Here is a 19,729-nt window from a genome sequence, read left to right as displayed (position 1 = left end):
CCAAACCAACGCCTTCGACACAGGGCTGCTACTCGGGTATCTTGAGCGCTGGAGAGCCTCCCCTGCCCCTCGAACACACCACCACCACCCCGCCACACAGCGCGGCCCCCAGAGAACAAAGTGAGCCGGCGTCGCACCTGCGCACGCGCGTACGCGTCCCGCACCACCCCACATCCCCCCTTCCCCCGTCACGGCCCCACAATGCAGCGCGCCAGGAGCACGCATGGCAGCCGGTGACCGACACCCCTGCGCTGGTGATTGAGGTAAGAGGTTGCCGTCTGCCTCGTTTGGTGGAGTCATGCTCCAGCAAGTTGTTCGCCCCGCCGCACCGGCAAGTGAGGGACGGGAATCACCCGTAGCTGCCGCCGCGCTCCTACCGCCGCGGCCAGTCTCCTCCTAAATCCGGACTCGCTCCGCCGGCACACTGCAGCCGTCGCTTCTGCCAGAACGCGCGGGGCTTCTGATTGGCTACAACAGCTGTCGCTCATTGCGCGAGCCAATCGGAAGAAGGCGGGGTCATGGGGGCGGCCCGGCCGCGGGCTGGGCCGGGTCGGGGGGGGCTGCGGGCTCGGGGGTTACGACTTACCTGCTGCGCGCCGGGCGGGACGTGCGGGATGGCGACAGGGTCCGGCCTGTTGCCCTCCGCAACCTGAAGGTTCCCCAGGCGATAAAGCTCTCAGGGCTTTTTTCCAGGGTGTCAGTCAAAGGCAGGTGCGCGTTTGGTCATTTACAGACCGTTCGATCTTATTTAAAAAATATATAAAATGCTTCAGTTGTTTAGGCTGTGCATTCATGGTGAGGGCTTTGCCGTGGTGCAAAGCCTGTCGGACAAGTCTGCCCAGGCACAGCTTGGGTTAAATTAACAGCCCCACCTGTTGATGCTGGCCTGCATTCCCGACAGGAGCAAGTACAATTTGGAAAGGATTTTATTAATTAAAATTGTTTATACAAGATCAAGTGTTGTAGCTTTTTGCAGAAAAATATGCTGTAGAGGAAGGTGGTTGGGTGAACAGTTACTTCTTTTTCTGAACAAGGTGAATGCTAAGTTGCAAAAGTTGGCAGTTCTGCTCTCGATCAAGTGGCTGCCGAGCAGCCATCAATAATTGGGTCATCTGCCTTAAGAGTATGCTCATGCAAATATGCTCGTGTTTGTAAATGGCTTTTCATACAAAACATCCTCTGTGAGTATCATGCCTAAGCTCTCCCCAGTTTAATTTTTCTCTGATTCTCTTGGTCTGACTTAATCATTTTGCCTGTGAAAGCTCCAAGCACACAGTTGTGCTCTGAGGCTGGTGTGCTGCCATGTACCGGCATAGAAATTAATTTGAAAAGGTGGACTGATACAGATTTAGTGCTGGTTGTGTTTATGTGAAGGGTGGACAGCAGGGTTAAGCTAGCCTGCAAAGATTGCAGAGATTTGATTTTGAACCCTTTTAGCTTTTTTGTTTTCCATGTACAATGTGAGTTTTAAGTTTACCTGAGATTTTTGGATGAGCTTTTGTCAGGTAAGGTACAGGGGCTACAGACTTGTGGAGACCCTGGGGAGCATTCCCTGGTTTAGGGATACACAAGAAACTTACCTCAAAAAGCTTTAAGACTCCATTGGCTCGTTCCCCTGTTCCTCCCTATTCTCCATGTTCCTATGTCCCTCCCTCCCTATTCTCTGATTGGCCCTTATCTTTGTACTGCCCCGAGACCAGGCTCACCCCCAGGCCCTTCAGAGACTGATAAGCTTGGACCTTCCATGTGTGTGTGCCTGTGACCTGAACATCTTACTGGGCGGCTGAATAATATATCTGTGGATATTATGCAAAGGCCCTCTTTGCCTCTTTACCTGGGACTTTACTAGCAGCAATGTAGGCTGCCACACAGACTAGAAACTAAACGTGGTCTCTCACATGTGCAGTAGCCACCTATCTGAAGCCAAGCACTTGGGTTAGGACACTGAAGTGGTAGATCACTCTTGTCGAGAAGGGTCCACAGGTATAGTGGATAACAGACCTGTCTGAATTATTTGCTTGATATGAGGGGAAGGTGATGATAAATCTTCTCCTGTGAAGAAAGTGAAAAATCAGAATTCCCACGGTCTGTGCATCTTCAAATATGTCAAGAGTATTTTACTTGTGTCAGATTTCATCAAAGACACAGGAAATTTGCAGTAAGCAAAATAAAAAGGTTGCAAATTCTTCAAAATTGAATTCGGAGAAAACAAATTCTTTTTCATAAAATTCCTGTGGTGTTATTTTAAGTCCTTAAGGTTTATAGGATTTTTGATAACGAAGCTTCCAGTCTACTTGTTTTGTGCAATGCTTTTGATTTAACATTTTAAATCATTTGGGTTTTGTAATTCACATTGTGATCTTGTCTATACAACAGCTACAGTTGTTTCATGTTAAACTATAATTAATATTTTTTGTTTTGAAAATGTCAAAGTAAAACAAGTATATTCACCTCAAGGGACAGCTGGGCCATAGAAATAACTTGTGTAGCAATGAACAAGGACAACTAAAACTACTTTCTAATCTTACTGTTTTTTCTTTTTAGGTCACTCTTCCTTTTAGGAACAATTACAGACAACAAATATGGGCAAGAAACGCATCAAAGTCAAAACTGCACAGTCTGATGAGTCTCCAGATATACTGAGTATGTTTCCTTGGAGAAGTTTGTGGATGTAATGTTTATTTTAACTCAGAGAAGGCTTGTAAGCTGATTAACATTAGAATACCTTCACACTAGCCACTGGCTTTGAAGTCACATATACAAAATCTGGATTTTTAATTGAAACTCAAGTCTAGCAAGAAATATTGTTGTCGTGACTTTTCTAAGCATGCTTAGAAAAGCATGCTTAGAAAGTGAGATTAGTTTCTGGTTTTCTTTTTAGGAAACTCAAACACACAGTTCTTTACTGATACAGATTGTATAAAATTACTCAGAATATAAACAGTTTGTGGAGTCAGCTGCCAAGTTTAAGTTGCATTTTCCTAGTGAAAAGTTTGTTGCAGAAGATTCTTGCTTTAACAGTAAAAGCTGTGACTAAAATACTTTTTTGTGAAGCAGTTTCCCTTTATTCTAGCAGCTAATTTGGTACTGACTCTGGACACTTCAGCTCTTATAGTGTATTTTGGTTAAAACATGTTCTTTCTGTTCTTCTGTTCCAAATAGTTCCTAATCACAGATACTAAATTTTATTCTCCTAGCTCCATTCAATCTCACCTGTGAATTTTTTTGGACTTGTTTACCTTGGTTTTTATAGCTTTTTTTAAATTTATGTTGTGTAGCATTCTCTTCTACTACCTTATCTGCCAGGTTACAGATTGTGTCTTTCTCATCTTTTATGGGGAAGTGATTTGAACCAGATTAATTTAGTTGGGGGAGAGAGCCCTTAAGTGTTTGAGGAGACTTGGTGGGATGGCCTGTTTAAGTCCACTGTGCTTTGGTTTCCTGATTGTCCTGGTCTTCTTGTGTTAGCTTCTGCCTCTAATGGATGCCTTTTTTATCTACTTTTGTCTGGTTAGCTTCTGTCTCTAATGGATGCCTTTTTTTTATCTACTTTTGTCTGGTTTGGTTGTTGAGGGCTTGTTTCCTGGAGTCAGGGTTAGTGTCTACTGTAACTGTTCCCCTTTTTCTCCTGCAAAAGAGACCAGTTATGTTCTAGCTGCTGCTGGCATCTCAATTTTTTGCCTATGAATAGGTTACCTTATGATGACAAAGACCTGTAAAGCTACAAATGAAACTAAGACTAATCATGGTGAATAATTCCGCTGTAACAGTAGTTGCCGATATACAAAAATTTTTTTGTTTCTTTTTTAAATGACAGTTTTGTAGATGAAGCTTATGTTTTTCAAAAAGGCTAAAAGAATGCTGAATATCTGTGTTTGTCCCTTGTTGGCTAGCATTTGCACTTTGATAAAATCCTGTAATCTTTGACAGAAACAAACTGGAGGTGCAAAAATTTGCACCAATTTCAGCTTATGCCAATAGAAGTTTGCCATCTTGAGGCTGTAATCTTGCCTCAACAAAGATAGTTTATGAACTATCACACTCTGAGCAATAAAAACAGCTCAAAGTTTAGGATGTAGCAACAGTATACCCATATTGTCAATGGTGGTAACAAAAGGTTTCTTTCTGATACTCTGATAAATTGTTCCTGTTTCATTGGCTCTAGAAAGACTATCCTAGCTTCTGTATTACTGCCAGTGTATTCAAAGTTTGCATTTTTTATGCTACCTACATCCTTCTTGTGCTTTTTAATTTGTAGAACCTGTGTGCAAGCATATTCGTAAAGGACTGGACCAAGGCCTTGTGAGAAAGGCACTGCAGAATGTGGAATGGCATGTTTGTCAGGACTGCAAGGCAGACAGTAAGACACAAGAGAAGGCTGAGGAGGAGGAGGAGACTGATGAAGGCACTTCAATATGGTTATGCCTAAAATGTGGCCATAGGGTATCTCTTTTGTTGTTAATTTGTCTTAATACCTTTCAGTGTCTCATAATGCAGTGGAAAGTTTGAATTATTTTTCAGAGAAAATAAAAATACCCCTAATCTGTGGGGTTTTTTTGCAAGATCTTAATGCTTATGTTAGTTCATGAAACTTAGAACTCTGCATGCTGAAGAGGTTTTGGTTCTGTTTCGTTCTTTCAGGTGTTTAGACTGGAATTTATTCATTAAATGTTCAATCTCATAGCAGATTTATTCTGCACCCAGTAATTTATCCATCTGCAAAAATAAATATTTTGAAATAGATATCCCTCTGTTGATCCCAATTAGTTGAACATAATTGAAGAGTTTTGATTGTAATACTTTGTTTTTACTCTGAATTTATGTATGTTTCATTGGCAGTCAAATGGATTTTGTGACACTTGTGGTTATCAATATTGTAGGGCTGTGACAGAAATTCTCCTGACCAGCATGCTTTAAAGCATTATGAAACACCAAGATCAGATCCCCACTGTTTGGTTCTCAATTTGGACAACTGGAGTGTGTGGTGAGTTTGTCAGGCAGCACAAGACAGAGCTGGAGGGCAACAGAGGCTGGAATATAATTTGTCCTTTCTTTGTGAATTCTGAGATTTCTCTCTAGGCATATATTAAATTGTTTCCAAACATGTAATTTCTAGCAGTCTTTGCTGAGATTTGCAGAATAAATGTTATTTTAATGTAAAATTTACGATTTGGAAATCTTCATAATTAAGGTTGAACTTGACCAACTAGTAAATGTCTTTGACTTAATATTTCACTGTTTTTACTTGGTCAGAATACTGACACATGGACACAAGTGTTGATCAGTAGATCTAAATCTTAAGTTTTGACCTTGGGAAGAAAGTTCTTTCTGATGTGCACTTAGTGACAACATTACTTTTATCTCCTCTGAAAATACAATTTTTTAATACTACATATAGACAGGAAGCATAGCTAGAATTATGAGATGCTACTGGATCAAGCAATACAAAATCCATGTCCCTGGTAGTTTTTGCTTCTCTCAAAAGTAATTATACACTTGCATATATGAGGGGAACCCCAGTGTTCTAAACTGTGCTATATAGAAATACTGTACTTGACATAAAGAGTTTTTGTTTTGCTTAGTAATGTGGTTTTGCAACTTAGTATCTGTCATTTTGTTCATTTTATATAACATTATCTATTTACTTGATCATACTTAGTACTTACATGTAATGACACTACTTTTAATGAATTCTAGAATGGAAATGGACATTGTCAGTAACATTATAACTAATGAGCTAGTGAGCTTGTCTTTGTGAATTTAAATTAGTGTTAAAATTGTGGGTTTGAAGTGCCCTATTTTCCCTGTTTTTTTTAATCAAAATACTTGCAAGTAAGAGGAAGTTGTGGAAGTAAGATGTTTTGGCTTCCTTCTAGAATTTCTTGGTTGTACAAACTTGCCCAAGAAATTATTCAAAGATTGATATATTGGCTATAAATTAGTTGTAGATCAAACCCACTGTCAAGAGCTGTATTTCAGAGTGGGCCTAGTACAGAAATTCTGACCAAAATTTTAACCAAATTCTAATTCTAATAAAATTTATTTTATTAATTATATGAATGTGTGACCAAACCTCTCTGTGGTGTGCATACACATGTGGTTCAAATTGGATATAAGTAATAACTGTAAAGAGTTTAAAGACATGTGGAGAAAAAAGGGAGAGTTCTAAGTATTCACTAAGTTCTGTGCTTTTGGGTTTACAACTGCTGTTGTACTTATTTTCAGTGCTGGTCAAACAGCCATCACTAACAAAACCTTTTCCACTACCTTGATTCTTTCAAGATTGTCTACAACTTTTTTTGACAGGTAGAAGGTTATGGTGTTAAAACACACCATGGAAGTAATTGTCCTTTGTCATTCCAGGAGTGAGAATGTCTATTTTTGTTATTAATCAGATAGACAATAGACAAGCAATCAGGGATACAAAAGCTAGTCAATTGTTTAAATTAAATATGAGAAAATGTGATGACTAAAGCTAATGCCAGGGAGGCTGGAGATTTGGGGAAACACTTTGCTGCAGACTTCTGTTTTTAATATCAGAAAATTAAGTCTGACTTATGGTAATCTGAAATTTGCCTAAGAACTGTAATTGATGTTTTCCAAAATGCAGAAGTATCAGTACTTCTTTAAAGAGTTGATTGAGTGGAACTACAAAATTGGTACGTGTAAAACTCCTTCAGATATTTGTGTCCTGTCATGGTTTTAGCCTTCTTGAGCCTTTATGACTGCAACTTCTCCTACAATTTTTTTCTAAAGCACGTTACTGGCATAACCTGAGCTTCTTTGCTTATAAAGAGACAAATGGGGTTTGTATCAGCAGTAGAAGAGCCAATACAAGTCTGCAGTTTTAAGGGTGGACACTTGAGTTACTTCTTATCTGACTTAAATACAATTAAATATTTGCTTGGCTAGAATATTCAAAATATTTTTCCATACCATAATATTCATAAGTCATTTCCTTTAAGGCTTGATATCTTAGATTCTTGATTTTGGCAAAGTTATCCAAGCTTTCCTTTTTCTTGCTGCAGGGTTTCTAAGTACATCTTTTAAAAGTCTAATTTATACTTGTAAATTGCAACTGCCTGTCACCAAAATAATTTACTAAAGATAATTTTAAGTGTTTTATTTTTGTGACAAGTAGATTGAATTCTTCTCTAAGACTTGTAACTCTTACACTAAACATTGTAGTTTTATAACTTTGTGTAATGAATTGCATCAAAAAAGTAAATAGCTTGGGATTTTTAAATAATAGAAAAAAATTGTCTTCTTTTGGCGGTGGCGGAGACAGGTGCTACCCATGTGATAATGAAGTTCCATATAAAACTTCAACCCTTTTGGGCCAGACTGTGGATTTTGTTAGAAAACAAGTTGGTATTGACTCATCACATGCAGGTAAGTAATTATAGTATAGGTACAGTAAATCAGGTCTCCTAAGTTTTGGAGACAGTGTTATAAATCCAGAATTTACATTTTTTATGGTAAAGGGAAAAACTAATTTCTCCCCTTTTTTAATATTCTTTGTCACAATTCTGATAGCATAAGTAATGTCCTAGCCCATAGGCCTAATTAGATCAGGATTTTGCTCAGCATCCCCTAAACATTTACAGACAAAACATACAAGAACAGGCAGATAAAAGGACAGTTTTACTGTGACTTTTTCTAAAATGCAATGTTCAGTTTTTCTGCAAATAGGCATTTGACTTTCAGTACTTAGGGTGCTGTGTTTATTCATCATGTTGCTCAGTCTGTCTTGAGGTCTAAAGAAAAATTGTCCTTGTTTAAGCATAATTTGATTTGATTTTTCTAAAGTCTTTTTGTGGGTATTTTTGAATGTATTAGGAATGACTAAGTCTCCAGCTGTTGCAGCACATATCCTAATGGAAGCAGTAGTATACAGAGATTTTATCGCTGGATCTATATGTTTAGTTTAGGCAGCTGCAGTGCTTTTAGAACTCTAAAGTATTGTGTTCAGCCTGCAGTCTATCTGTAAAATATGATTGTTTAAAAGAAAGCAAACCCAGCAAAAACCCCCTAGTTTCCATAGTGGCAAAACTAGTTTTGTACAAGGCATTCCCACTAGAAAAATTGGATTAATTTGCATATGAAAATAAGTGCTATAACAAATGACTGTAAGAAATTCCAACACTTGGGTGAAATCACAGGCCTTGTGGGAAATGGAATACAAACATCCAGCAACATGGCTCTCTCTGAATTCAATTTTTTTAGAAAGCAGCTGAGGTTTTCCCATAGGAAGCAGAGTTTTTTGAGTGGTCAGTCTTTCCCAGAGACACAGTTGAACTTCACATGAGTTGACAAAATCTTCTTCTTGGGTTTGAACTGGAAAACCAATGAATACTGGCGTCCAGTTGTTGCCTGTTTCATGTATTCTGTGTTGTTGTTCATCTATCTATTTCTTGTTCTAAGATTGTATTGTCTGTTTTTCTTGTTTTTTCTGAACTTGTTTTACTTGATTTTACAGATAGTATTAGCTCTCAGCCCTATTTATCAGAAACCTAATAACAGCTGATGGCCAAACAGGTAGAACCAGTGTGGATGTTATTTTGAAAACAGCCTGGAACTCCCTTACAGCTTTATTAAACAGGCTGTTGAAATTTTCAGCAATACACCAAAATAATTTGGGGGGAAATATTTTTAACTTGTCTTGAAGACTATAAACCTTTCAGTATCGTCTGATTAGGTACATGAAATGAATATGAGAATGCCTCAACAGTGGGAACCATTTGGATGTTGTGGGAGAAAGCCCTCACATAGGTGATTTTGACAGGAACATTCTGAGGAATTTCAGAGTATGTTGGCATAAATTGCTTGTATGCCAAGAGATGTTTAATTTGCTTGCTGATTTGAAATGGCATTTCAGGGGGTTCACAATTTGTTGGGGTTTTTTTGTTTTTTAACTTCTATTACCTAGATAATTTAAGAACCAAAACCAGTTTTGTATTTAAAAATGAAAGAATTAAATATCATGTGTATGAGCTCTAAACATCATAGATTGCTGCCTGCTGTAATAATCTTTCCTAGCCTATACCCTATAACTGTGTTAACATGTGATATGTTTTTATTATTTCAGTCCAAAAACAAGAGAACAAAGAAGTTGAAAATAAAAAAGTAGAAAAAGACAGCAAAAATAAACAAGGAAAAGAAGTTTCACTTAAAGAAGAAAATTCTCCTTCAACTGCTAATGGAGAAGTCACTGTGAAAGGACTTAGTAACTTGGGGAATACATGTTTCTTTAATGCAGTGATGCAGGTATAGGACTTGCTGTTGTTTTTAGATAAACTTTAAATGGAAAAAAAGCCACAAACAAAACAAAAACCAACAACCCTGCCTCCAGCATTTTACAGTGACACAATTAGAATGGGATTTTTTATCTGCCAGGAATGATGGCTTCTTTCTAAAAATAGTGTGTTGGCCCAGAGAAATACAAAGAAATGGAGCCACAGGTTCAGATTTGCTCTAAGGGTAAACACAATAAACTGTCTTGTCCTTGAGGGACAGCATTTTTCACTGAAATAAAATAAGCTTTCCAACTTCTAGTTATTTTTTTAAAAATATGAAATATTTCACCCTTGTGACCTCTTAGACTATAAGAGATTAGTACTCAAAAAACCATGGGTGTTTATTGTAATAAAACTGTCTCTCTCAGCAAAAGGAAATCAAAAGTAATATTGGATTAAAGAAACAGGATGAGCAAGTTGCAGGCATTACCATCTTGAGTGACTTGTTCAGCTCAGAAATGTAAAATAAACTTGTTCTTTCATGTGTATTGAAACTGACATTATCTTGTCCTCTGGCTTTTGATACTGAAGCTTTACTCAAACAAAATTCCCACTGTACTTGCAGATTTTAGTAAACTGCTTTTGATTCACTTTTAAACACTTTAAACCAAGCAAATACATAACATTGCATTTTATCCTTTGAATTTTTAGAAATAGACACTAGTAAGTACACTTGTCAAAACATCAGTCTCTATAAGGAAAATACATTTAGGGTTTCTGCAATATGAACTAATGCTTATAGAGGGCACTGGAGGTTCTATTAGCTATACAGAATGTACCTTTAAATCTTAAACACAGATGGAGATTCTAGAGCGGTAATTAACCACTTTCGTTCCCTGTTTGGGAAAATGCTGCTAAACTGGTTGCTACAAATTCCATGACTAACGAAGTTCAACTGCCCTTCCCATTGTCCCTATTTTCCAATTTCTTTCTGTCTTCTGTGTTCTACAGAATTTATCACAAACTCCAGTCCTGAGGGAGCTGCTTAAAGAAGCTAAAATACCTGGCACAACGATTAAAATTGAGTCACCTGAGCTATGCATGGTAATATGCTTTGACCTCCGTAGTGTTTGTCCTCACCTTCCAGTATGTTAAGGAAACCAGCAATACTGATCTGTCAATTTTAAAGCTGTTCCTATTGCCAGCTTCCTACTCACAGCCAGTAAACTCCAACTCCATCCCCAGCAGACTGCCCTTGGCTAGCTAGCCCACTCTTTTATAACACCCATCCTCATTGGATGGGCAAGGCTGTTTCCACTCTTTGATAATTAGCACAAGCCGTGATTCATCAGGGGCAGGGTTGTTTACAGTCCCTTCTCCTACATGGTCCAGCTAAATACTAACAAGATTAGGGTGTAAAATCATCAGGAGCTTCACCACTGCTTTCTATAAAACTGCTTCTGAAGTCAGTGGAGGTATTTTGTTCCGAGTGTAAGAGCAGTGATTCAATACTCTGTCGTAGGAGTGCTGGTATTATTATGATGTTATTTAAAGGATGAAAATGTGTAACTCTTGCTATAGTGCCACTTCTCTAAATGCAGAATAGGAAATTAGAGGATGTCTGTAGCACTAACTTAAATAGCACACCTGTCATTATAGTTAGAGATTTGGATGACAGAAAATGCACAACCTTTTTTAAGAAATTGGGTTTTTTCCTAGTAAAGGTAAGAAATCCAGACTTTGAACTAAGTAATAAATAAATGAGTTGTGATACCGTTTCATAATAAACCACATATCGTTTTTGTCAGGTTAACGGACTACCATTTTGCAATTTTGGGTATTCCATTTGACAATAACATTTTTAATGAACTGAAAAGGAAAAACTTAATTCAAAACAATCTGCCACTGAATTAAGGCAAAACAGCTCTGTTGCTTTTCTTTCAAACAGGAACCTCAGCTAATAAAACTAGATCAGCCAGGTCCTTTAACACTAGCCATGCATCAGTTTGTGACAGAAATGCAAGAGACAAAAAAAGGGGTAGTGACTCCTAAGGAACTTTTTGCTCAGGTTTGTAAAAAGTAAGTATCTGTACAATTGCACATCATAGTGGGTATGAAAAAATTTGTTGTTTAAGACTGTCAGTTTTTCCTCTTTTTTTTTTTATCTCTAGCTCAGAACACAGCATACAGAATTTATAGAATAATTTTTAATTATTGAAAGAAATCTTAATTTTTGAAAGAGCAAAATAAAAATGAATAGCCATAAAATGAAAGCTACTCAGTGACATACTGTGTAGCTGGCATCATATTTTTAGAAAATACTGTATGTAGACACTTGTTGCTTTTATATACTTACATTCTGGAGATTTTCTCCACGTATGTTTGCTGTGAATAATTTTTGCTTTATCTCTGAGTTCAGTTATACTTTAAAATTTCATTTAACAGAGCAATACGATTCAAAGGTTATCAGCAGCAAGACAGTCATGAACTGCTTCGTTACTTACTTGATGGAATGAGAGCAGAAGAAATCCAGGTGAGTGCTAAAGTCATAGTTGTGCGTACCTTTCTCTTCGTACTCTGGACTCAGACTCTTTATTCTGCTGAAGGGAGAAAGAACATACTTCCTGAGATATGTCAGCTTCTGAAGTGTGTTTGTGCTGTCCATAGCACTCACTTGAACCATATTAACAATGAGAACCCACAGAAAAAGTGGGTTTGGAGTATGTGTAGGCACCCTAAAGAATATCCTTATATTTTAATTTCTGAAACACACTTGCAGAAATTCCTGGGTTTTAATTTGCAGCTTCTCCATTGATTTCTTTTCTTTTTCCTTTTTTTTGATATCCACAGGAACTATTGTGTGGTTCTACAGGTATTGGTGTTGTTTGTATTGATTCTCTTAGTTGATGAAGATTATACTTTTTTCTCCATCTGAAACACATAAAATGAAGTAGCTAACTGAATTATTTTAGGAAATTTTACAGAGTATATTTGTTTTGAAAATTTCAGCAAATAAGCATTGGAATTCTAAAGGCACTGAGTGACTCTAGCAAACAAAATGAAGAAGAACTTAAAAAGAAGATTAAAGGTAAATTATCACAGCATCACTAAATTGTAAAATCTCCTTTGTTGAAGTATATAAAGTAACATTAATAGTATCAACTAAAAGATACATGTTTATGTGTACAGCTTTATGACCTCTTGAGTATGCATGTATCTAGAATAAAAGGCTCAATAATTTTAGTCTATATTTAAATGTCTTGCTGAACTTTGTTGGCATTTCCTTCTTTACAGAATCAACTCTCTCTTATCCTGTTGACATCATACATTAAAATATGTTTGGGCAATGATTAATAATTCAGACATAAAAATTTAAAATACTACTATGTGAATATAATTTATGTAGCTGCTAATAGTCCATTGTTACCTAACAGTAGTATAGAAAAATTCCAAACAGTGAACAGAAGAATTTTTTAACTTTTCAACATGACCTGGGAGATGATCTGACAATTTAAATTCAGACTGTGTTACTCTGAAATTAGAACTTGAGGAAAATGGTTTTGTTTGTCTGACAAAAGTTGGTGCTCATTTTTTAAGTTCAGATAGTTGTTTCAGTCTTCAGAGAAAACAGGAATTCTTACTGAAATGCAGTACTTCTGAGAAAATAGGGAAATGCATTTGAGCAGAGAAAGTGGTAGAGGTGTGGTTTAACCAAGCTGTGTTCTGGGAATGTATTTTCATCCCCATTCTTTTGATCCACAAAAGATTCTTAATTTAAGAATCTTGCTGTATTTGCTATCCTGAGGAAACCAGAGCAGGCCAACATGTTCCATCGTACATCTTGCATTTTATAGTCTCCCTTTTATTAGGTATGTTGTAATGAGATTGGTTGCCAGTATATTGTGTGTAATATTTTTAACTTTACTGTATACTTTTTGAATTCTCAGAATATGAAAAGAAAAAGGGAATACAAAGTTTTGTAGATCGAATCTTCGGTGGAGAATTAACCAGCACAATTATGTGTGAGGAATGCAGAACTGTGAGTAAACTGCCTGCTCTGAATAACCTAGAATGTCATGTCCTGTAATCTGCAGGATAACTCCAAAGTGACTGTCTGTAGAAATAAGACTTGACTAGCTGCATGCTTTTCAAAAAAGAAGGATGATTTCACTGGAATCTTTCTTCCACTCTGTTTTAAAGTTAATTTTGCAGTACCTTTCAAAAGCCTTCCAGAAAAAGAGGCCCGAAACAGCAAGCTTAATTGCCAGAATTCTCTCCTAGATTCCCAGGGAACACTTTCCAGTGGTACAGATCATAGAGCAAATTTATTGTTATGGGGCACTTTCCTTTTTCATTCAGGGGATTACATTTTCCTCTTTACCACAATGAAAAATGGTAGTGGGAGTGCCAGGAGGACAGCCAAGAAGATGCTATCGGGATAATATATCCTGAGAATGAAGTAATTGTGTGTATTAGCAAATGGACTAGTTGAATATCATGATGGATTACAGCTATGAGTCTCTTAGGACCTAAGGTGCAATCTCACTAGATAACCGAAATTCATAAAAGTATTTCCTGCTCATTTCTGTGGTAATGTGACTGCTGGATTTTTGGTCATTGGAAGCTATTTGGGGAGGTAAATGAGCCATGTTTTACAGTTGAGTACACAAGCGGGCCTTGATTGCACACGTGCAAATACACCTATTGACAGCAAGCCAGCTGTTTCCAAACAAAATTAAATTGGACTCTTGATTATTCATTTAAAGGTGTCCTTGGTCCATGAGTCTTTCCTTGATTTGTCACTTCCTGTACTAGATGTTCAGGTAAGAAACAGTCATAGGTACTTTTCAGCTTTTTTTTTTTTTTTTTATTCATAGGGAAACGCTTATTACACAGTCATTAGGAAAAGAATTTAAGCTTCTTTCTAGAAGTCTCTTTTGCAAGTCAAAATTGCACAGAAAGATAGAGAATAAGATTTTTAATGAGAGTCATTCCTGTAAGTTGTGGCTTATGAATTGTCTCAGCAAAATCACACAGATTGTTTGAGTTCTTTGGGGGTCTGTTATCACATTTTTCATCCATTTTCCTGCACCAAGTCCAAGAACATCTCTCCTAATATTCAGATTATGGAATAAAGATAAGAAATGTTGATAGGATAGTATGTGAGTACTTATTGGATTAATCTTCAGACACTCAAAGTACTTGATTTGCTTTATGTTTTGTATTGATAATCTCTATGTGTAATAATTCAGATTTTTTTGTGTAGCACTGTTTACTCATAAACATTGAAATGGAAACCCCAGAGCCAAAGGGGTCATGACTTTGGCATCAAACAAGTTTCCTTTTATCAGAAACAAATCTGTGGCAGACAGTTCAACAGAAAATGTCTCTGCTTGTGTAAAACATTACTCTTCTATGTATTTAATGAGAACTGTTAGAGGCAAAGGTGATGTTGCCCCTTTACAGATTTAGATTTTGGCCCTCAATAGCCTTACTTTTCATACTGTTTCATTCTGTTTCATATGGACTCTCTGAAGTGAGACACTCTTTCCATTAACATCAGGGTGTGAGTTAGTTATATGTTACATGATTAAATATTACCTTAAGTTGAAAACTCAGACAACATCTCTGTTTCTGTGGTTCTTCTGTGGCTTTTTGGGTTTTGTAGAAAGGGAAAATTACAAAGAGAGACAACGTTAAAAAAAACAAAGAAAAGGAATCTGAAGATGAAGAGGATAAAATCAGTGACCATTACCTTAAGCAGAAATATGAGCCCCATGGTACAAGTAAGCACCTTCAGAAAAAAATGAAGAAACAGGCCAAAAAAAAAGCCAAGGTTGGTTTGGATAGGTATTTCACTTTGTGCTTGCTGTTTCTGTTCAAGAAATTCTTTTTTGTTTCCTTAGTTTACATGAAGGAAGAGATATCGTAGAACATCTCTCTTTTCAAAATACATAACTGAAAAGACCAATTATACCCATGTCTTTGGTGTTAAGATGCTCTGTTAAGTGTTGCTGGGTAGGAATAATATAATAATATCCAGTAGAATTTGTTGCGTGTCTGAAGAAGCCTTAATTTGTATCATACTGTTTTTCAGTCATTGATTGCAAGAATCTTCACAAAACTTTAGAATACAGACACAAGAAAGATCAGGAAGATAGCAAGGGCATCATTAGCTGTCTTTTGATGATACTATATAACAGGGAGCAGTAGGAACTATGCCTGAGTGAGGATAAATTCTGTATTCGAACTGATTACCTCTGATCATTAAATCATAGATTATTCTTCCTCCTCCTGCCTTGTGTGCGCATCTATGACATGCAACAAAGATCACAAAGAAGTGGTAAGAAATGCTAAATATAAATTATACTTACTTTGTTTTTTGTACTCTTGTTTATTATGTATTCAAATAAGCAGAGCCAACGCCGGCAGGAAAAACTTCAAGGAAAGGTGCTTCACTTGACATATCTCTGCACAACTGAACAGCCAGAGACAGATGTCAAGTACAACCAAGAATCAGATACTGAAATGAGCTCCAAAACTCTTGATAAGAAGCAAGGAGAGGAATCATCACATGATTGCAAAGATTGCTGCTTAACTCAGAAAGACTTGAGTATACAGGGAAATAGTAGAGAACTTCAGAGCAGGCATGAAAATGCAGGAAAGCCAGAACAAGAGTGGGAAGAAAACGAGTCACTCGTGGATCTCTCTATGGAAGGCTTAGATTCTCCTGTGAAGTTTGTCAATGGCCTTGACAACCTGTCTTTGGAAGAGGAGGATGATGACAATGAAGATGAGGAAGAGCTTACTATGGACTTTTTAAAACTCCACTTGAGTGCCAGTGACACAAGTGACACAAATACCTTAGATGGCCTTCAGCCTGTTCCTAACAAGACGTGCGAAGTATCTACAGATGACCCCGAAATGGCATTTTGTACTCTGGCAAACAGGGAAGAGCTAAACCCTGAGGAAGATTCAGTCCATCATTGTTTGTATCAGTTTACCCGTAATGAAGCACTTACCGAGACCAATAAACTACTGTGTGATGTGTGTACACAAAGGCATTGTGGACCAAAGAACAACATAAGTATGACAGACTTTTTAAAAGAAAACTTTAAACATATCCCTGTCTGCTTCTTGAGTGGGTAAAGAGTGGGAGGATTATCCCTTGTGTAACTTTGTCTACTTTCATTCATTGTATTAAAGGAGAATGCTCAGGTTCTCAGGTCTTCCAATAGATGACATTGTAACACTTTAAATAGTAAAAATAAATTCCTGCTGTGACCTTTGTTTTGATATAAATCACTTGTTTTAATCTTTGGTGATTTTTCTTTTCTGCAGGTGAAAAGAAATGTGTTTATACTAATGCCAAAAAACAGATGCTCATCTCTTTAGCTCCTCCAATTTTAACCCTTCACTTAAAGAGGTTTCAGCAGGTAAGTAGCAGGCTGATACATGTATATAGTCTCAAGTTAATATGTATATACATGTACATATGTGTGTAGTATTAGCTTAACTTGAAAATATGCTAACATTACTTTTATTTTCTATAAAACTAGTTTGGGTTTTTTCCCAAAGTTTGGAAGGCATTCGTATGCGGCATTGTGTTTTGTGGTCGTTGAGGCACTAACATGTGTTTCCCTGAAAGAATATTCCCTTAATTAACTGGAAAATACTGTTTTGTAAATGTATTCACAACATATTGCCTCATTATTCTTTCTGCTTACTGTATTAACCAGAATCCTAGCATTAATGGTTTCCTACAATTACAGCTGCTCATGGGCTCATATTTTTCAGTAGGTATAGGTAAATAGGATCCCTTACTAGTAATAAATAAGTAACAAGTTGGCAGAAGTGGAAAAGAGAGGATTCTGAGCCTTGTGGAGCAGAAGGAAGGATGAAAGGAAAGAAAAGTAACTTAAGTTTTATTTACAGACACTGAAGACACTTACCTGTTTATTCCCAAGTTGTAGAAACATTTTTGACTCAGGGCTTTAGCTTTTCAAGAGAGAAGGAGGAAAGGAAAGGGAGACAGTACCTCTAAATTTAAACCTGTTTGGTGTTTTTGGTCAATATACTTGAAAAATAAGGGAGACATCTTTAATTAGATGAAAACCAATTTCATATAGAAAATGGAAATGCGTAGCCTGATCCAAGAGACTGTACTATGAAGAAAATAACATTTATCATCATCTCCTTTTGTTTTTCCAGTTTGATACTGGACGATTGTTTGATTAAGGTGGGAGCAGTTTCCATCAGTTCGGGTGTTCTAAGATCAGATCCTCAGGCATGTGACAGTATCTGAGAAGCCAGAGTTGTCCTCATAGTTACTGACGTGCATTAGAGCTGATTCTTTTTCCACTTCTGCTACTATTACGTTAATGTATGAGTGAGCTGAAGAGCCATCTTAACTTGTGTTCCAGTGCAGCATGTGGGGCCAAGGAAATAATGCTGGAATACTGGACATCAGAGGAAAAAAACCTGCTTTTTCTCAGTTTTGTGTAATGTAAAACTATTTTGTATTGTTGAAACTTTAACCTGAAACATTTAGTAACTAAGTGTGGTTTTAGTATGCTCCATTTTAACATGATGGGGTTTTCCCTCTACTTTGGTTGTTTAAGGCTGGATTTAATCTGCAGAAGGTTAACAGGCATATCAAGTTCCCAGAAGTGATAGACTTGGCTCCTTTCTGTACAGCTAAATGTAAAGTAAGTGGGAAAACAATCAGATTCTCCTTTCCCATGTTCTAACGTGCTTTCACAACAAAGCTGCATAGCAAAATCTTTGTACAATGCTTGTCAAGCCTGTTACTTTGTGTGATAATTTGTACTTCACTGCTCATAACTGTAGTGCTTGCATGAATCTCTAATGATCAGTTTCCATTTCGTCAGCAAAAAAATCAAAGAGTTTGCATTCTTCAAAACCCAGCACTTGGCTGACATAGCTAAACTTGTGGTTTTCTAGAATGTGGCTGAAGGGAATACAAAGGTCTTGTACTCTCTCTATGGAGTTGTCGAACACAGCGGAACAATGAGGTCTGGGCACTACACTGCCTATGTTAAAATGAGAGCTATGAATAGCCACCTCTCTGATCTTGTTCTTAGAGGACAATCTCAAGGTAAATAATTAGAAATATTTTACAAATTATTTCTTACAGAATCACAAAATGGTTTGGGTTGGAAGGGGTCTTAAAGATCATGTAGTTCCAGCCTCCTGCCATGGCTCTTAAGTTCTGTGAGAAAGGCAATGAAGCTAGTGAAATGATATAACGAGTGGCTGAGGGAACTGGGAGGGCTCAGCCTGGAGAAAAGGGGGCTCAGGGGGGATCTTATCACACTCCAGAACTGCCTGAAAGGAGGGTGTAGCAAGGTGGACGTCCAGCTCTGGTCCCAGGCAACCAGTGACAGGATGTGAGGAAATGGCCTTGAGGTTGGACATTAGGAAGAAAAGAGGACAAAATAGTGGTTAAGCATTGGAAGGGGCTGCCCAAGGATGTGGCGACATCCCCATCCCTGGAGGTGTTCAGCGGACAACCAGATGTAGCACTCAGTGCTCTGGTCCGGTTAACAAGGCAATGATCAGTCACAGGTTGGATTCCGTCTTGGAGGTCTTTTCCACCTCAATGATTCTATGATTATACTTTATGATTCTTACTAAAGAACAGTAATAGAACTGATTGCTTCAATTCTTGGTAGTAACTTTTACTCCTACATTTTTCCTTTCACAGCTTCAGAAACTGAGCCAGTCAAGGGTCAGTGGTTCCACATCAGCGATACCCACGTACAACCTGTCTCTGTGTCCAAAGTGCTGAGCTCCCAAGCCTATCTTCTGTTCTATGAGAGGCTGCTGTAACTCATCAGAAGAGCCTTCTTGTATGTGCAGCCACCTTGTTTTGAGGTCTGAGAAGGCAGACTTGCAAATCATGTTGTTAATATGTTGGAGCTGCTGTATAGCAGGAATTCACTTTATGCGTTTTAGGCACACTGACAAGCAGTTAACTTACACTTTTTCCAGTGTTTCACTACTTTTCAATAAAAGATTTTTTCAAAGTTACAGCTTTGGGTTTTTGTTGAATAATTTGGTTTCGTTTAGTTTACAGACTGCCGAGGGACTGTTATGGCCAACACTGCCTTTTTCTTGTAGGACTTTTTCTTTGAGAGCAGCTGCTGGACATTTTGAAGCGGTTTGGGATCTTCAGGATTAGAGTGCAAGATGGTACATAGATCTTGATGGAAAGTGCATATCTCCAGGGAGTTGAATGCGGTTCAGTGGGTGCAAGTTCCATGCTGAGCAGCTGATGGCCCAGAAAACATTCTAAAATGAAGAGTCCATGCTGCAATTGCCTTTTATTTTGAAGCTTATAAACTACATCCAACAATGAAATGATTCCTCTTCCTTCTCTGCTATATGCAGTATCACATTCTGTCAGTGCCCAAGAGCCAGGATCCCCAGTGGAGCTCTTGCCCCCACCCTGCTCCCACACAAACAGGGCT

The 19,729-nt window shown here is 37.7% G+C and overlaps 2 protein-coding genes across 18 annotated transcripts in view; one reads left to right on the top strand and one right to left on the bottom strand.

The window, feature by feature from the left end:
- RWDD2B (RWD domain containing 2B) overlaps positions 1-19,729 on the bottom strand; it is a 70,374-nt gene that overhangs the window by 4,167 nt on the left and 46,478 nt on the right. Inside the window, exon 2 of one of the 7 annotated variants that reach the window (XM_074536011.1) lies at positions 11,741-11,833. Coding sequence is in view for 3 of the 7 variants with exons in the window: in XM_014271020.3 (XP_014126495.2) it covers positions 330-488 (159 nt within the window). In the remaining 4 variants the exon portion in view is untranslated. Of the gene's footprint in view, position 1; positions 504-586; positions 2,037-11,740; positions 11,834-19,729 lie in introns of those variants that run through there. The other 6 variants (XM_074536012.1, XM_014271020.3, XM_014271021.3 and 3 more) reach the window with 6 other exon arrangements.
- USP16 (ubiquitin specific peptidase 16) lies at positions 126-19,289 on the top strand. Of its 11 annotated transcripts, none has more exons than XM_005492572.4 (18): positions 126-263; positions 2,545-2,643; positions 4,259-4,443; positions 4,881-4,984; positions 7,289-7,392; positions 9,089-9,267; positions 10,248-10,340; positions 11,185-11,315; positions 11,682-11,769; positions 12,246-12,324; positions 13,184-13,275; positions 14,003-14,059; positions 14,905-15,072; positions 15,654-16,323; positions 16,578-16,672; positions 17,858-17,944; positions 18,201-18,354; positions 18,964-19,289. In XM_005492572.4, the coding sequence occupies exons 2-18, from the start codon at positions 2,583-2,585 to the stop codon at positions 19,086-19,088; spliced, it is 2,472 nt and encodes an 823-aa protein (XP_005492629.2). In that variant the 5' UTR covers positions 126-263; positions 2,545-2,582; the 3' UTR covers positions 19,089-19,289. The 11 variants fall into 11 exon arrangements, 9 of the variants coding, with proteins under 9 accessions (XP_005492629.2, XP_074392109.1, XP_026652524.2 ...); XM_026796721.2 differs by having other exon boundaries at positions 194-335; XM_026796722.2 differs by lacking the exon at positions 126-263 and adding an exon at positions 563-711.

Source organism: Zonotrichia albicollis, chromosome 2, assembly GCF_047830755.1.
Source record: "Zonotrichia albicollis isolate bZonAlb1 chromosome 2, bZonAlb1.hap1, whole genome shotgun sequence".
In the NCBI taxonomy this organism is placed as follows: domain Eukaryota; kingdom Metazoa; phylum Chordata; class Aves; order Passeriformes; family Passerellidae; genus Zonotrichia; species Zonotrichia albicollis.
This window is presented reverse-complemented; position numbering and strand designations above follow the sequence as displayed.